The 17,533-nt window shown below is 42.8% G+C and overlaps 2 protein-coding genes across 4 annotated transcripts; one reads left to right on the forward strand and one right to left on the reverse strand.

The window, feature by feature from the left end:
- Nucleotides 1–885: 885 nt before the first annotated feature.
- On the reverse strand, nt 886–7,856 carry FAM161B (FAM161 centrosomal protein B). 3 transcript variants are annotated; one of them, XM_027880727.1, is made up of 8 exons: nt 7,588–7,856; nt 5,915–6,477; nt 4,358–4,695; nt 3,805–3,932; nt 3,351–3,518; nt 2,817–2,916; nt 1,323–1,402; nt 886–1,115 (listed from the first exon to the last, which is right to left on the reverse strand). In XM_027880727.1, the coding sequence occupies exons 1-8, from the start codon at nt 7,734–7,736 to the stop codon at nt 1,025–1,027; spliced, it is 1,617 nt and encodes a 538-aa protein (XP_027736528.1). In that variant the 5' UTR covers nt 7,737–7,856; the 3' UTR covers nt 886–1,024. The 3 variants fall into 3 exon arrangements, with proteins under 3 accessions (XP_027736528.1, XP_027736527.1, XP_027736529.1); XM_027880726.1 differs by having other exon boundaries at nt 1,323–1,453; XM_027880728.1 differs by lacking the exons at nt 886–1,115; nt 1,323–1,402 and adding an exon at nt 1,685–1,765.
- Nucleotides 7,857–8,079: 223 nt separating this feature from the next.
- On the forward strand, nt 8,080–17,336 carry COQ6 (coenzyme Q6, monooxygenase). Its single transcript, XM_027880730.1, has 12 exons — nt 8,080–8,260; nt 9,894–10,028; nt 10,756–10,814; nt 11,933–12,056; nt 12,495–12,625; nt 12,980–13,087; nt 13,191–13,253; nt 13,589–13,696; nt 14,075–14,277; nt 15,389–15,504; nt 15,916–16,082; nt 17,175–17,336. Exons 1-12 carry the CDS (start codon nt 8,080–8,082, stop codon nt 17,202–17,204), a joined length of 1,425 nt encoding a protein of 474 aa, XP_027736531.1. The 3' UTR covers nt 17,205–17,336.
- The last annotated feature ends 197 nt before the right edge of the window (nt 17,337–17,533 follow it).

Here is a 17,533-nt window from a genome sequence, read left to right on the forward strand (position 1 = left end):
GACAGTTTCTGTTTAAAAAGTGGGGAAAAGATGATTGACAAGAAAATTGAACACCACAGAAACATGACCGTCATTTGAAAATATTTTAATCTCAAAAGTGCAAAATTCTCAGGAAACATTCCAGGTGGTAAGGATTGTTACTTTTGAAATGGTTATTACTGTCAGGTAAAGGAAGATCACTAATGTGTGAAATATACCATTCAAGATGTGCCAGGCATTTGAGTGCAACATGCTGACAGGTAATACCTAGGGTATCTGCATAAGTAATCTTACTTCTCCCAAAATTCATTTTTGGTATCAAAGTAATAGTAGAATTAGGACAACAGCAATTCAAAGTGATACTCTATTTAATTACAACCTTCTTTATAATTTTGTTTGAGTTTTGGGACAAATTACTGACCTTAATTGGTAAGATGTTAAAACACTTTCAGATAATGAAATATGGGAGATTTTTTAATATAGGAAGATTATTGCTTCTTACTATTGAGACTAGTGACTGAATGAAGAGTTAACTCCAGAGAAAGACTTTCTTCTGAGTCTTCTCCCAAGGTAGGTCAAATCCTGGTATTTGTTTTTGTAGAAATACCTTGTTTGGAAGCATTCTACCACATATATGTCTAAACCAAGGTTTACCATACCAAAAGGCATTCTCCTCTTCCATTGTGCTTCTGTGGCATGAATGCAAGGAGCTGACATTGGAGGATGCACCTCTTCAATCTTTCGTATCTACTTGTATCCAAGGGTAGTGCTTCAAACTTTTTAACTTGTTGCCCATTAAAGAAAGGAAAATGGCTCACACAAGGAACACTTGTGAAGACTAAGGGAGGCTGCAGGGTTTGCTGGGTTGGACAAAACATGCTCTAAACAACAGTTGGTCTTTTTTTCCTTTACTAAATTCTCCCATCTCACTTACCCCAAAGCCATTCTTACGTGTCAGCTTAAACCATTAGGTTCCTGAGGATTAACCTGGAGAATCCTGGATTTAAAAAATCAAGAGATGATCAATGGATTCTTCTGCAAGCTCTTATGCTGCTGGTTCCTTTCTGCTCTGTTCCTCCTGAGGTACTCCTTCCTGTACAGTACAGTTGTCCTTTTCACCCAGAGGCTCGGGCAGTCTGCAGAAATAGTGAGTGTCTAATACTGGAAATGGTTTGCCCCGTGCTTAGGAAATAGATTGCAGTCATAGGAATTCAGACAGAGAAGCCACAATGCTTAATAAGAGCAGTGAAGTTGATTTTTCCTACACAATAGAATCTGGAATGCTTTCATGAACAAGGAAAATACTTTAAGTCAAAGACAAAAGAGCTGTACTGCATTATTACCTGTGAACATCAGGTTCTTCTTCCAGCAAGTCAGTGGCATCTTTCCCTTTTCTTCTTACAAATTCTTCGCTTAGGCCAACCTGCTGGAGAGTGTTTCTGTAGCGACGCTCTGCTCCTTGACGAGCATCATGCTGTGAAATTGAAACTTACAACAGTAAGCATGTAGAACTGGGGCTTCCCATAACAGTCAACTTGTTCTAAAGTGCATACCTGGCATTCCTAATGGGGACAAGAGGACAGCAAAAGCTCCTGTCCAAAATTTTTGTAATCCATACAGTACAGTACCATAACTGAATATTAGAACAATGTCTCATGTCTCTCAAAGCCAGAGCTCACCTTTTCCTGCTTCAGTTCTTTTTTAGTTCCCTCTCCTGTTCTCCTCCTTATACAGCATTCCAGTCTTACCAGACTAGCATACTTGTGTCTGAGTCCCAACTCTGACACTCAAATTGAGAATATGTGCAAAGAAAAGTTGTGAGAAATCCCAGAAATGTGTTTGCTTTAATTGCTAAGAGCTAAAAACAGTGGAGTTGATAAATGGAGAGCACCTGTGAAATAGCTTCATATCAGCTCAGCTGAAAACCAAGCATCTTGGATCCTATAAACTCACTGCCTGCAAATGAACCTTGCAAATCAATGTAGTCTGAGATGATGGTTTTACAGAGACTGGCCAGTTCTAAATATTAAGGTGTTCTGTATGGAAAAATAGAAATCTGAGTGAATGCAATTGATAACCTGGCACACTGTTACCAATATTCATCATATACGTGTGTTCTCTGCCTCCATGATCAGAACAGAAAGCCTGACGCAGGAGGGTACTTTCTGTTGAGAAATCTTAAGTCAGCATATTGTCAATGTATTTTGTACATTGACATGTACTTTAATCAGCTCTCATCCCTGCAAGGATTTGGAACTGGAAGAGAAAACCCAGTGAAAAACATACAGGAAGTATATTAGAGAGTACAGACTGTATCTACACCTCAGATGCAATACAGATTTGCAGCTGGAGATGGATGAGATGCAGCCCCAGATTGCATAGTCCACAGGTGATAGATGTGACATAACCCTCATTAATGTTCTAGTAGGAGCAGAGGTACAAAGAAAAAGTGCTGAACTGGAGAGGGTTTTAAGAAAAAAGTTTTGCATTTCTAGACTGTAGTCTATGGCATTCAGGTACAGAAAAGGTATTCATATAATTTCTGGTGTGATAAAGCCTTGATTTTGACCACACCATATATTGTGATTGTAATACATAATAGGAACTGGCAAGCTCCTAGAATTAAGTCAGTGGTTTTTTTCAAGTGGTAGGAAGGAATTAAATTCTACCTGGCTGGCTCTTCCATGTATTATTTTGAGTGCAGTCAAGAGACTATGTAACTATTTGCACCTTCTTATCCATTAATTAACTTGAGACTAGACTTCTTAAAGTATGTCTTAAATGATAAGACAATATATCCTTTTGCCCAGAAACACTCTGGGACTTTGACCAGTTACCTTGGTGACCTGTTCAAAGAGATATGGTCTGTTCTTGACTCGCAGCTGCATTTCTTCCAGCTCCTTTCTGTATTCTTTTGTTCTCTCTCTCATATTTTGCCTGAAATGGAAAAATTGCCTGTGTAATATAGATTCCCTCTGACTGTAGCTGATCAGGAATGAGGAATCCTCATTAACTTTCACTTTTTAAATTGCTTTGGTCATTCTCTTGGAGCTGAATGCTGGGCAAAAAAAAAATATCCTATTGCTGGCAAGTTATGGACCCATTAGCAAAGCTCTTCTATGAGAATGTAAGCAAGGAACCTGTGTTCGCATTTTTAGAAAACCTTGTTTTAAGTGTGCTTTACCAAGCTACACATTACAGTTGACTGGATTGTAACATGAGTTTCTACAAATGTTAATCTAAAAGAAACTGTCCCGTATGGAAGGAATAGTGTGGCATTGTCAAGAAATCCAAATGAATGTGGAATGGGTACAGAGCAAAAAACAGTTGGTGGAGCAAATAGTCATTTCTGTGCAGAATAGGATACTGACCTGTTCTGTTTCAACTTCTCCTTGTGTGTTTCCTCCAGACTTTTATGAGGATCCAGTGCTTTTGCTCGGCTGTTCACCGACTTCTGCATAGCTTGACATTTCATTTTCTGTTTCTCCTGCCAATTAATTCCTTCTTTGTCCCCTTCCTTTTTGTTAACTTGGGACTGTCTATATAGGAAAAAAAGTTACTAATGAGCTCACTGTGGACTGCCAGACCACATGCTAGCTGGAAATTTCACTTTTGCAGTCCTCCAGTAAGAAAAGGAAAATTTCAGCCATACAAGTATGCAGCTCCTAAATCAGCTGGGAGACAGAGCAAGACTCAGCAAAGAAAGGAGACAGAGAAACATTTAGAAAACATGTAGTTGATGTGATGAGGGAAAATACTGATGTTTTTTCTTCCATTTTGATCATTAGTTGGTGTATGGTCTTACAGACAAACCTTCCTACTTACCTAATAGCAGATTCCCTTCTTCTAGTTGCATCGGTAATATGCACTGGAAGGGTATTGGAAGAGAGAGAAGAAAGTCTGGTCAGGGAATGACTTCTTTGCATTGAAACCTTGGAAAGCTTCTGAGAATCCTGAAAAAAATGGACCTTTATTCAGTGTATTTGTTCACACTACAGAATCTCCTCTGTTCTTTGCCTACCAAAGAGAACAGTTGGAATATGTGGGCAACGCATTCATTCTTCTCTCTTCCCCCAGCAGAGTGGAGGGGCTGAGGGGTGAGGGAAAGAAGATGTGATTAGGGCTATGAAAGGGTGGGTCAACCTTATCTGTCATAGTTCATCCCCTTGTGTAGAATGTTGTTTTGTGGTTTGTCCTAGAATTCAGCAGTACTCTCAATACAAGGGCAGAGGTCATGGGATGTTAACCATCCATACTTAAATGCTATAAACTCTTGATCAAGATATCAACTTCTTAAATTTATAGCATTTAATTATAGCAGCTTGATCAACTCTTGATCAAGAGAAAGCAGTACCACAGAAATATCCAGCTATCTCACCTTTATCTTTTCATTAGCCTGCCTCTGCCTGGCATGGAGATTGGAGGTTCTTAGCTTGAATGGCTTATTACGAGTTGGCTCTTTGATTTCTTTTCTCCTTACTGCTTCCTTCTGAAATGCCCAGTAAAGTTCATCAAAATCTGGTATTGTTGGATTAATCCTTGGCTTGAAGCTGAAACTCTTGTCCTGCAAGAAGCCAAGCCTTTCCTGCTTGGCTCTGGTGGCAGTTCGGGACTGAGGCTCCCTCCGACGGTTGCTGGTGTCTATTGGAGCCACCGAACTCTCGAGCAAATCCTTTGCTCTCATTTGAATGCGGATTTCTCTGCAGAGTTCAGCTTCTAGTGAATCAAAAGGAAAGCAATGAAAAGAGTATGAATGAGGTAAAAGCCTGTGAAATTGCCACTGCCCAAGTCTAAACTTTCCTTTATGATGGCAGCTCACATACAGGAGAGACCAGATATCCTGTGCTCTCTTTCCCTAATTTTCAGCCCTTCTCTCCTCTGTCTCCCAGGGAAAAATAATTCAAAGATACCAGAAAAAAACGTGGCAGGGTCTCTTTCTTAGGCATTAATTTCTAGATGTGTGTTTCAATTACTGAAGCAAGTTATTGAACAGATCTTCTCCTGTTCTCTGGGGTACCAGGTAACTTGTGCCCCTTTGTCTTACAGAAGTGTTAATCAAGGGTCTGCTTTTCATATGGGACTTTATGTCATTATCTTGATGATGTGGTCCACATGGGCTGTTTAAATAAACTTGTTATGGATGACAGCTTATCTATGTAATATCCACCAGAAATTGTCTATATTGGGAAAGATTTTAAGTGAGAAACATTTGATGGATAGACCATGTCTTGTGACTTCTGAGACAAACTTTCCACAGAAAGAATGTGTTTCAGAGTATAGCATCAAACTGAAGTAATTTCTTGTGCAACACTAAATATTTGTGAAAATGGAAACAGTTGTCTGGAGGTTGGTTTTTTGCTTTTAGAAACTTTTAGACTTTATAGAAAAAAAATCAATATTGCTCTTTACAAAATATGACATTTTTAAGTCTAGTTAAAGGTTTTCATTGACTGAGATATGAAACATTCATTTCTTTTCTCGCACTTGGGTGCGAGTAATGGTCAGATGCAAGATACCGCATGGACCTTGGACACTTACGGCACTACGGCTGTCTTCATGTTTGTGCCACAAATCATCTCAGCCCCTTTAGTGTGACCAAAGGTAAGGAATTCAGTGCAGGGAAGGGTTCCCAAACTATCATGATTTGCAGCAAAAGGGAAATCTGTCTGAAGATCTCAATGTGCCCATGTTTGCTGGGAAGTGGAACAGAACTGTTGCTGCTGTTTCTACTAAACTTAGGACACTCTGCTGTAAGCGTATCTAGACAAAATGTGATAACCAGTGACACACAGGAGACCAGACAACACCAGGGGATGTAATGACACTGGCCTTATGCTTCAAGTAATACCCTATGGGCTGTGATCTTACCTCCCAGCATGGAGACGGCGAGGGACAGGTAGGGAGGTGCTTTAGAGAAAGAGCCCTGGCATGTTACCTTTGAGTTTATTTCCAAGAAGTGGGTGATAAGTAGATTTAGGAACTTTTTTACTGTCTTGCTTCTGTTTGGAGCTCTCATTTGGGGTTGCTGCTGACAGGAATTTTTGTCTGATAGCTTCTTTCTTTTTCTCCTCCTTCTCCAGGAAACTGAAGGGCCGCTGTGTTGAAAGTAGCAGCTCCTTTCTTTTCTGTGTTGCTGTTTGCCTGCGAATCTCATTCTGCTCCATTATTTCCTGATAAAGGGGCAGAAACACATGGGCAGGTACAGGCTGTGCCCGGAATTGTTTCTGACATTCGGCTTCATCCTGGCTTGGCCTTTTGTCTCTCTGTTTGTCTAGTTCAAGAAACATGTATGACTTCATCAACTCGGACTTTTTGCGAGCTTCCCGCAGTGTCATTTTGAAAGGCTGAGGGATGGTGATGGAAGGAATCCAGGGAGATGAAGCACTTTTTGGCCTCAAGCGAGATTTAGGAAATAAGTGAGGCTTTTGCTGATCCCAGGTACTGTCCGAGGTGAGGTCGGTCAAAGAACTGGACTGCCTTTTGTTACCAGATGTTTGACTAAGACAAAGACATTATGAAGGGGAAATAAGTGAAATTATTAAAAAATAAGAGTTAAAAGAAGGGAGACACTGTTGATTAAGAGAAAGACACCATAGGCTGAGCTGCTTGTTAGAAGACGGTCCTAGGGTTTGTCATTCTCAGGCTCCATGTTTTGCTTTGCTACCAAAGTTCATGAGCAGAGCTTCGCCTGTTACATGTTCTCTACATATAAAGTGGCAGTTACAGCTGCTTAGCTTTGTCATGCAATTTATTACACTGCTAGCACTGTACTGCCACAAGGGCCACAAGTGAACCAGGAAGTTCCAACTTTTGCACACGCAATTTGTGCACACAGGTGCACACAGCATTCCTGAGATGCTGATGGGAAGGTCATTACAAGAAATTGCTTTAGTGCAACTCTTAAGAGGTTCAGTTGGCAACTGTGTAGCAGAGAAGATGACCATATAACTGATAAAAAGCAAAAAACCCCACTCAAGATTATCCCAGTTCTCATTAAAACAGCAAACTTCTCACAGGATGTTTGAGGGTAATTGTGAAAGTGAGTAAAACCTAGGAGATTTCAGGCAAGTAATAAATGCAGACAAAATGAAGGATCAAGGTGAATCAGAGTGGACCAAGAACAGGAAAAGGAAAAAAAAAGAGGCGAAACAGATGGTGCAGATCACCTGCAAACATGCTCCTGGTTAATATACTTGCCCTGTGATTGCTGAAGTCTCTCCTTCTTTATAAACTATTTTCCTTCTAAGAGCATGCATGTGTGGTCTGCTAGTGAATGTCAAACTAGACTAACCACAGGGAAAGACATCTGGGAGCTCAGTGCTGGAAAGACTACAGGTCTGAAGAGTGGATGCTGGGCAGAAAGGTGTGTGATCTGCTGGCAGATTTTCAGCATGATTGATGAGTAGGAAGGGGATTTGTGCTGTTTTATGTGAATGCTGCTTACGTGGGCACGTGTTGACCCTATCCTCCCATCTGTGAATACACTCGTGGACATTGTTTTGGCACTACACACGTGTATTTCGGGACTTCATGCGTTGCCTTGTCCCTGGCCAGAAGCAGCAGGAATCCTGCATGCCATCCTGCCATCCTTACCAGGCACCATCCTACCTGAGAGCCTCCCTCAGCTTCTCACGCAGAATTTCCGCCTCCCGCCTGAAACCCTCCAGCTCCTCATCCTCTTCGAGCACCCCGAGGTCACCCCATAACTCTGCCTGGCACGGCGCGCCCGGTTCTAACGGAGACCGCCGGCCTCCCATCCTGAGAGGCTGCTCCCAGCTCCTCGCCCGGCGATGAGAATCGGAGGAGTCGGCGTATTACAGCCGGGCGGGGGTGTCGTGTCACCTGGAAGAAATTGGATAAATCGGGAAGTGCTCGTTCCGGGGGTGCAACCCCAACCTCTCCCTGCCCTCACCTGCAGGCCGGGCCACCGCCTCAGCCCTCCGCCACACCTCTCCCGGTCTCCACCAATCAGCGCTGCCAGCGGCGCTTAGGCCCGCCCCGTCGGCCTGAAATAGCCAATCAGACACAAGGCCGCCCGCGCGTGGCAGGCGTTGCCTTGGTTTCGAGTGGCGACTTCCGCTTGCCGTCAGTTCCGCGGCGATGGCGGCCGCGGGCGGGCGGGCACTGCTGCCCCCGCTGGGCCCGCTCTGGGCGCGGCTGCGGCACCGGCCCGGGCCCCACGCCCCGTTCCACGCTGCCGCCGCCGCCCCTTCACAGCCGCTCTACGATGTGGTGGTGTCGGGTGGGGGTATGGTCGGAAGCGCCATGGCCGCCGCCCTGGGTAAGGCTGTGACCTTCTCGCCCGCAGTGTGAGATAACTCTGGTTGCCATTTAGGATCTTAGTGTTCAGGATCCCGCTGTGGGATCTTCCTGTGCTCTAAAGTTGACTTAAAGCTGTTTGGTGACATGATCTGTGGTGAACCTTGGCCCATCCATGTATGTGCATTTCTGCTAATGGAGCCATTGCTTTGAATTCTGCAGACTGCTTGCGGTGTTTCTGTCAATCATGGTCACCCTTAAATAGCCGATGGATCACTTCAGCCGTAGCTGAAAATGTTTTCTGGTCGTAGAGTGGTTAGGGTTGGAAGGAACGTTAAAGATCATCTATTTCCAACTCCCCTGCCATGGGCAGGGACACCTTCCACTAGATCAGGTTGCTCAGGGTCCCATCCAACCTGGCCTTGAACACTTCCAGGGATGAGGCAGCCACAGATTCTTTGGGCAACCTGTTGCAGTGCCTCACTACCCTCACGTCAAAGAACTTCCTCCTATTATGTAATCTAAACCTACCCTCTTTCAGTTTGAACCATTCCCCCTTGTCCAGTCGCTAGATATCCTTGTAAAAAGTCCCCATTCGTCTTTTCTGCAGGCTTCCTTCAGGTACTGGAAGATCCCAGTTAGGTCACCCCTAACTTGTCTCTTTTTCAGGCTGAACAAACCCAATTCTCTCAGCTTGTCCTGTTAGGAGATGTGCTCCATCTCTTTAACAGTCATTTTCTGATCCCAAGTTTCCTTCTCTAACCCTGTATTTTAAATACTACGATACCAAGATAAGGTGGATTTGTGCTTGGTTTGTATTACTAGAGATCCTGAGATTACTGACTGCTTCTGTATTTGCAACATGGATTCAGAAGAATGCAGCAGTGACAGAAGCCTCAACAAAATAGTGCAAAGAAGAGGCAAAGATCCTGAGTAATAAGTGTTTTTCAAGTATAAGGGTTTACCTTGCAAACTGATTGTTCTGCTTGTATTGTTAAGTAAGACCACATGGAACGGAGATAGCATAAGGATCCCCTCCAGCAGGGATATCTAAGGCTGACACACAAGTTTGGGACCTTTCCAGAGAGGTTATTGTTGTGCACAATCTAGAAAATATGTCCAGGATACGCTGTCTTTAGGGCTGCTGTAGTAGCAAACTCTGGATGTTGCAGGGATACCATTTCTGTCCTCAGTACCTTCTGCATCTGTAGTAGTTCCATGCAGCCAGCATGGCCAGCTCAGCTGCAGTGATTTACTTGAGGCATCTCTTCATTTTTATTGAGTTCTCTTTAACTGAAAGGTAAAGTCTAGACTGCCTTCCATTGTCAGAATATAAGGACATTAAAGTAAGAAAACATTAGTGTAATTGCTACATATCAAAGAAGTTTTATTTTGATCTCTTGTTCTAAAAGGTGAATTTATGTTTAAACTCTGGAAAATGTGTTTGGTGCATGCCATAAACATTGCAGGTTTCACTTGTTAATACTCCAGTAATGAATTTTCATAACAAAATGGCACAAATTTGTACATAAAGGCAAACTTTAAATAAAATAAAAAATACGTAATCCTTGCTTTAACTGCAGAAGGTTTGTCCATCTCAGTAATGAGATTTTTGGCAGGAGTGCAGTAACAAAGCATGTATTTCCTTATTTTAGGGCATGATATCCACTTCCATGATAAGAAGATTGCTTTGCTGGAGGCTGGTCCCAGGAAAGAATATGATCACATGCCAGATAGTTACAGTAACAGGGTCAGTTCCATCTCCCCAGGATCAGCAACCCTCCTAAGCAGTAAGTGTGATTTTATTGTTTGCATTTATAACATCTATATTTGAGCTGGTTTTATTTTGTTTAAACAAAACCCCTTTGAGCACATGCTGCCTTCATCCTAAACTCAATAGAATTATTCACCTTTTTCTCTTAGTATTCTGTATGCTGAGCTGTGGTGATTGAATCAGACTTCTCTTGATAATAGGGATCTGTCTTCTGGATCTTGGTCTGATTTATTGTTATATAAATATTTGTGACATTAGGCCAGTGAAAGGTTGCAAGGTGCTCTCCACAGCACCTGTAATGTTCTCTTCACAAAAGAAGCATCTTCTCAGTGCTTTGTAGTCTGGTAACTTAGTCCTCAATTAATGAGGTGTAATTGTCCTTTTAAAGAGAGGTTTGAACCTTGATTCCTTATGAGAAAAGAAATGTTCTAAACAATGATGGTGCTGCTTTTCTTTGTCTGTGTTATTACCCAGTGATGGGACAATGAGAGTTGTCTGCTAGGTCAGACGTTTATGGAGAGCTCTTGTTTCTTCCTGCTGGCTTGTGTTATCAGTAAAACCATGTGATGCTGGAGGTGTGACAGCTCTGAGGCAGACCTGGCTCTGCTGAGGGATGGTGCAAGCTGACCCCAAGCACTGATAATCAGGAAGGGTAGAGGAGAGTGTGGACTGAGTTTCAGTTTTGTTTTGGTCTCAGTGTCACATTTGAGCCTGTGTCTCCATTCATCTGTGTCCCTTTTCAGGTTTTGGTGCCTGGGATCATGTCTGCAGCCTGAGACACAAACCATTCCGGCGAATGCAGGTGCCTGACTTAGGGCTGCAAATACACTGTGTGTTTGTCTACTCTGAATTCTCCAAAGTACTTACATCAATGCTACAAAGGTTTTTCTTTCTTGGGCCAAGGGCAGGCCATGCTTACATTCCTTCCTGTTCCTTTTTTGTGGGTAGCAGTTTACTCAGAAATACTTGTCCTCAGGGTCCTGGTGTTACAGGCTGAAAGGTGTATTCCTAGTGGAACCTGTCGATACTGCAGTATGGGTACTAGCTGGAAAATAAAGGTAAAGGTGTGTATTGGTTTTGGCTGGGATAGAGTTAGTTTTCTTTATAGTAGCTGGTATGGGGCTGTGTTTTGGATTTGTGATGAAAACCGTTGATAACACAGGGATGTTTCAGCTTTTGCTTACATGGTGCCAGTGCTGTGTCTGTTTCTCACACTGCCCCACCAGTGAGCAGGCTGGGGGTGCACAAGGAGCTGGGAGGGGACTCAGATGTGACAGCTGACCCCAGCTGCACACAGGGATATTCCATACCATACAGTGTAATGCTCCAGCAGTAAAAGCTGAGGAAAATGAAGGAGGAAGGAAGTTCGGAGTGATGGGACTTGTCTTCCCAAGTAACTGTTATACATGACCGGGCCCTGCTTTCCTGGGGATGGCTGAAAACCTGCCTGCCCATGGGAAAGGGTGAATGAATCCCTCGTTTTGCTTTGCTTGCACATGCAACTTTTGCTTTTCCTATTAAACTGCCTTTACCACAACCCATGAGTTTTGTTTTTGCACTATTACCCTTCTAGTTGTCTTCCCCGTCCCATGTGGGGGAATGAGCATGCAGCTGCATGGGGCTGAGCTGCCTGCTGGGTTTAACCCACAGCAAGGTGGTAGGGTAGCTTTATATGTTACTTATGTAACAGGAAAGTAGGGATAAAAACTTGATTTGCAATTACGTTTTGAGCTGATGCTAAATCATTTAATGACAGGAATTACGTAGTGCACTTTAGCAGCTGAGAATGAAGGAATGGACAGTAATCCAGGATGTTTCCTCTAGTTCTGTATTTCTCAATTACCATGTCCTTTTGTTGTTAAGTCTCTGACAGGGACAGCACTTCTTTGCAACTTCATGTAATGTATTTTTTCTTTGTAGGTGTGGGATGCTTGTTCTGAAGCCATGATTGTTTTTGAGAAAGATGACTTAGATGACATGGGTTACATAGTGGAGAATGATGTCATTATGTCTGCTCTCACAAAACAGTTAGATGCAGTAGCAGGTACTGACAACTTCTTGATTATTTTATTTCCTGCATAGAGCTTTCAGTTACTTGCCTTCTGTTGTGTGCACTAAGTTCTGAGAGGGAGAAATTCATCTAACAAGCAATTCTTGAGATTTTGGCAGCTTCTTGAACTGGGGGGGAAGGGAGAAGTTTGTCTTCCAAAGGCTACACAGCAAGAAAGCAGTTGCATATGTAATTCTCCAGAATGTGGTCTCCCAAAAATAGACTTAATTAAAAGATCTGTAGATCCTTGTCCAAAGCAGGCCTTGCAGTGACAAGGGGTTGTTCAGATCTGTTCTTTCAGAGTGTCTTGAGAATTGTAGGGTCAGCTCCTACAGTGCTGTTAAAATACGTGTGACCTTTGCTGTTGTAGCAGTGTTTCCTTTTTTCCTGTCTGTATCATGCTGTGACCATGGCACTTTGTGTTCCCATCAGACCGGGTGGAGGTTTTCTACAGGAGCAGAGCAGTTGGGTATACGTGGCCCCTTCCCTCCCACAGCTGTGACACAAGCCCTTGGGTCCAAATTGAGTTAGCTGATGGACGCAGACTTCAGACCAAGCTGCTGGTAACTAAGCTCTTTATTTCTGTTGATCAGGCAGCATCTCTAACCCAAGTCCTTTCCACTGGATTTGGTTCTGATTCCATGTGTGCCGCTGCACCCACATAAAGTGCTTGAGTGAGGTGAGTGGCTAACTCTGTCAGAGATGCTATGGGACACAGTGGATAGCCTTTTCTGTACCCAGGGCAAGGAGACTGCTGAACTGGACAAGAGCAGAAGGGGCTACATTCTCTGGGTTTTGGGCAGTTGTTTTTTTTTTTTTGTGTGAGTGAACAGGAAATGGGTACATGCAGGCTGAGGTTTGTAGTGAGATATTGGCTTTATAGGAGCTAAAGAAGTTGCTTTGTATCTGTTTTACAGATTGGTGCAGATGGTCATAACTCTGTAGTCCGGAGGGAAGCTGGAATTAAGAACATTGAGCATCAGTATGACCAATCAGCTGTGGTGGCAACTCTCCATTTATCTGAGGTAAAATTCTGCTAACTGACTCTTCCATAGGCAGCAGAACAGCTTGATCAGGGTGCTCCAGGTCACTAATTCAAAGCTCTCCACTGGCTTCTTTCCACTGTAGGCCACAGACAACAATGTAGCGTGGCAGAGGTTCCTTCCCAGTGGGCCAATTGCACTTCTTCCGGTAAGGTGACTCGTGGTCTCTGTAATTTCTTCAAATATTTTTAGAAGTTTTGTAATCTGTTCTTTCTGGTAACTTTATTTTTGCCTGCGTCTTTCTCCATTAGTTCTGTCTTTTAAAAATTTGTGCATCTGCCCTTCACTCTTCACTTATTGCATGTTTTCCCCTCCTGCCCTCTCACTTTATCCTTGGTATTTCCCACTTGTAGTAAGTTGGGCTGGAAGAGTAATTTGCAGAGAGACTGGTGTGGGGCAGGGCAGTGGGAAAATCTTTGTACTGAACATTTATTTTTGCTTCTTTTTCTCTTGATATTTCCCCTTGACATTCTCTTAAATTAGCTGTCTGATACTGCCAGCTCTCTGGTCTGGTCTACATCTCATGAACATGCATCGGAACTTCTTGCTATGGATGAGGAAAGTTTTGTGGATAGCATCAACTCTGCCTTTGTGAGTATCAGCCTCATGGCAGGTATGAGGCTTTAAGAAACAGAGTGGAACCCTGTAGCTTGAAGTGATGGTAATGGGAGAGGTGGATTCTAAAGTTCCTTCCTCTGGTGAGGATGATATTAAAAAGGCACTTGGCAAATAATGGATGACCCCTTGGGACTGAATTAGTTTAGTTTGGAAAGTCACTGAAGTTGACCTAAATTTCCAAAGGTAAGAAGGTAGGCTCATCCTAGTTGAAAATTTTTATGTCCTAAAACGATAAAGATAGTTTTTCTAGTGTACAGGTTTTGTCCAAGTGGTTAAAATTCAGTATTTGGAAATGATTCTGATTTTTTTTTTCAGCTGGATTCTTTTAAAGGTCTTGTTTGTCTTTTTCAGTGGAGCAACATAAACCACTCTGACTTCATTGACACTGCTGGGGCCATGTTTCGATCTGCTATTTCACTCCTGAAGCCCTCAGGGACTGCAGTCCGTCAGCTGCCCCCAAGTGTTGCTAAAGTAGATCCAGAGAGCCGAGCCATGTTCCCTCTTGGAATGGGGCACGCAACAGAGTATGTCCAGCATCGCGTGGCTCTTATTGGGTAAGAAACCCAGTGGTGGCCCTTGGGTGAGTGGGTGGCATGTGGTTAGAAATGATGCAAGGATAGCGACTCCTAGTCAACAAATCAGATGGTTAGAAATAATATATCATTTCAGTTTGACTTTATCCAGGCCCAGTTTGTACTGTGTGCCCTTGTGTCCTTTTGCATGAGTGTCCTTTTGCATGAGTGTCCATTATGTATGTAAATTGCAAGATAATTATTTCCTGTTTCTAGTTTGTATAGTCTGATGAAACAATCCAGTACCTCATGCTGGACCTGTACTTCCCCAAGCACTGTAGCAGCCATTCTGTGCACCAGTTTGAGTTTTAAACTCACCTTCCTTACAAATTATTCCATGTGGGATGTCACAGGCTTTTGTATGGTGCCCTGTTGAAATAGGAAAATGTCTAATTTTTTACATTCTAAGGTTGCATGTATTTTTTTCTCTGCCACAGCTGCAATATGGTGGTAGCATTTAGTAATGCTTGGATACTGTACTACACTTCAGAGTGTACTTTTCATCTTTCCAACCTGTGAACCACTCTGTGCTTGGAAGCACTCTGTGCTTTACAGCTTGGTAAAGTACATACATGATCTTGCATTTCATACCCACACTTCATTTAATTTCTCTAACTTTATGACTCCCTTATCAATATGTCTGGCTTTGTCCTTTAGAGATAAGTCTGCTTATAAAAGAACCTGGTTTTGTTTCTATTCAATGATATCCCCCTTCTCCATTATATTCATGACCTCTGTCCACTTTGTGTTTGTGCAATGTGCCATTGATAGACCTCCTGTTGTGCTGAGATCACTTACAAAAACCTTAAGGCCTGTTCCACACTCAATCTGAGAGAGGACTTTGGCTAGTCACCTCTTTATAATTTTTCCTTTCAGAACTGCTTTTTGTTATCTCCCCTTTGTCTTGCTTCTTACAACTGGAGAGGCAGTCAGGTAGTTCAGCATAGCATGCAAGGAGAGGTACTGGAAAAATCAGACTGTAAGGTGGTGTTCACTGCAGAGGTGAGGAGTGCTACACTGATCCCTTCTGGGGTTTTTCAGTCATTATGGCTTTCTTCAAGAAGGGAAATAAATGTGTCTTATCTTGCTCCAGGGATGCAGCACACAGAGTCCACCCACTTGCAGGACAAGGTGTAAACCTGGGCTTTGGTGATATTGCATGTTTAGCTCATCACCTCAGTGCAGCAGCCTTCAACGGGAGTGATCTGGGTAAGGATCCAAGACAATGGAGTGTCAGTAAGATTTGTCTTACAGGCCTTTGCTGCTGACAGCAGGACAAGCATTACCTCTGTTGCAGGATGTTGCTGTCTTGTGTTTGGAAGGCACAAGGTTTGTTGCAGCAAAACTGTTCTGATGTCCATTGGTTGTGGAGCAGTTTAAGATTCTTGGATGCAGTTTCCATCCCACAAATTTCAAAGCTTCTTTAAAAAAAGTAAAGTTCTACCACATGATAATTAAAGAGATGGTGAGATGAAGAGCACTAGCTGGCAGAAGGAGTCTTTATTGATGGATCAATTCTTTGTTCTCTTTCTGTTGCCAGGGGAGATTGCTATATAGATAAGATGCACAATTGTTTGTGGTGCATCAGGTTTAATAGAAGCATTCACTTATCTTTTCCAGGCTCCTTAAAACATCTCCTGAAGTTTGAAACAGAACGTCAGAGGCACAATGTCTCCTTGATAGCTGCTACTGATTTGCTAAAGAGGCTCTACTCCACAAGGCTGGCTCCCCTGGTGTTGCTGAGGACATGGGGATTGCAAGCAACGAATGCCCTGCCTCCTGTCAAAGTAAGGATCTCGCTTTAGGGAGGGCTGTAGGGATTGTCCAAAACTATTTGTGAAATATGCACAAGCTGTAAAGATTTTTGTTTGTTTTAAATGAAACATTTTTCGTTGGAAAAATGCTACTTGTTCAAACTGGGGGGTTTGTGTCCTGAATGAGCCAAGGAGTTCCCAAATAACTGATGGCTCAGTAGTGACTGTTTTCTTGCAGCACAAGGGATATAAGTGCCTATATTCTGTATGAGTAACCGGGGTTAGAGGTTATCATAAGTCTTTGGCTTTATTTATATCTATATATATGACCTGTATCTATGGAATTGAAATGTTGAACCAGCATTCCACCAATGCACACTAAAAAACAGCCCTCTGAAGACACATTTTCACTAAGACATCACAGATGCAGTGTGCAGCTCAGACTGACCCGTTTCTGGGCTGGTTTGCCTCGTGAAATTGTTCCCTTGTGGCAGAAGTGCAAACCTCTATGATGGAAATTACTCGAGGAAGGCAGTGGTGAGGAGGTTCTGTCTTAAACACAGACCCTCTGTTTGCAGTATATCTGCCTAAATTCCTCACCATCTTGATATCGTTGCTGGATTTTTGTGAAGTTCCTTAAGCCTTTTGCTCACAAAGCTCCCAAGCACCAGTACATTGATTCGTCATTACTGAATTTTAATTTTTGTTCCACAAATCATCTTCCTGATAAATACAGATGCCCTGTTTCCTTTGTGTCACAGTTGAGACACTACCCAAGTAGAAAAGGAATATGTTCCTAAGGCAGAGCAGCTGCCACTGGCATGGTCTTTATTAAGGAAGACGATGTAGCTGCTTCAGTACCTGGAATTGTTTTTTCTCTTTCTCTGTTTAAAGCAAAAAAAACAAATGAAGACCTTTTCTCTGACCGCAGAACCTGTTGGTAACACCTCTAGTGTGCTACTTGGGAGGGAAAGGAAATCTCTAATTTTCTAGCAAACAGGGATAGGTGCTCTGCACTTGGCTAGAAACACTGGCCAAGAACTGTTGTCCATGTAGAAGGGAAGGCACCTAGAGCTGTTTTTTAGAACACATGCTTATTGGGTTTATTAATTTCTTCTCTTTTAGGAGCAAATCATGGCTTTTGCCAGCAAGTGATCTGTTGTCAGTCTGGAACAGCTTGCCCGTGAATGCATTGCCCTTAAAAGGACTGTGACTGACTTGAATCACTGAATTGTGTTATTTTATAATTTAACAATAAAACTGAGGGATTGAGCTGTGCGTTACATCCACTGGTTTATGCAAAAACTCTGTCTCATCTGCGCTCCTCAAGAGGATTTAGGGTTTCTTCCCATAGTACCATGATGTCTTCAGCCACAGAACTAAATGTACAATGTACATTTAATTTGGGCCTCTTGAATTGAAGACTGAGGTGAAAACAGCTGTCTGTTTTGTGCTGAACTTTGCCAGCTACAGCTTTTGCTGCT

Source organism: Empidonax traillii, unplaced genomic scaffold, assembly GCF_003031625.1.
Source record: "Empidonax traillii isolate 1590-97213 ecotype Southwest subspecies unplaced genomic scaffold, ASM303162v1 scaffold74:size2480735, whole genome shotgun sequence".
Classification (NCBI taxonomy): Eukaryota; Metazoa; Chordata; class Aves; order Passeriformes; family Tyrannidae; genus Empidonax; species Empidonax traillii.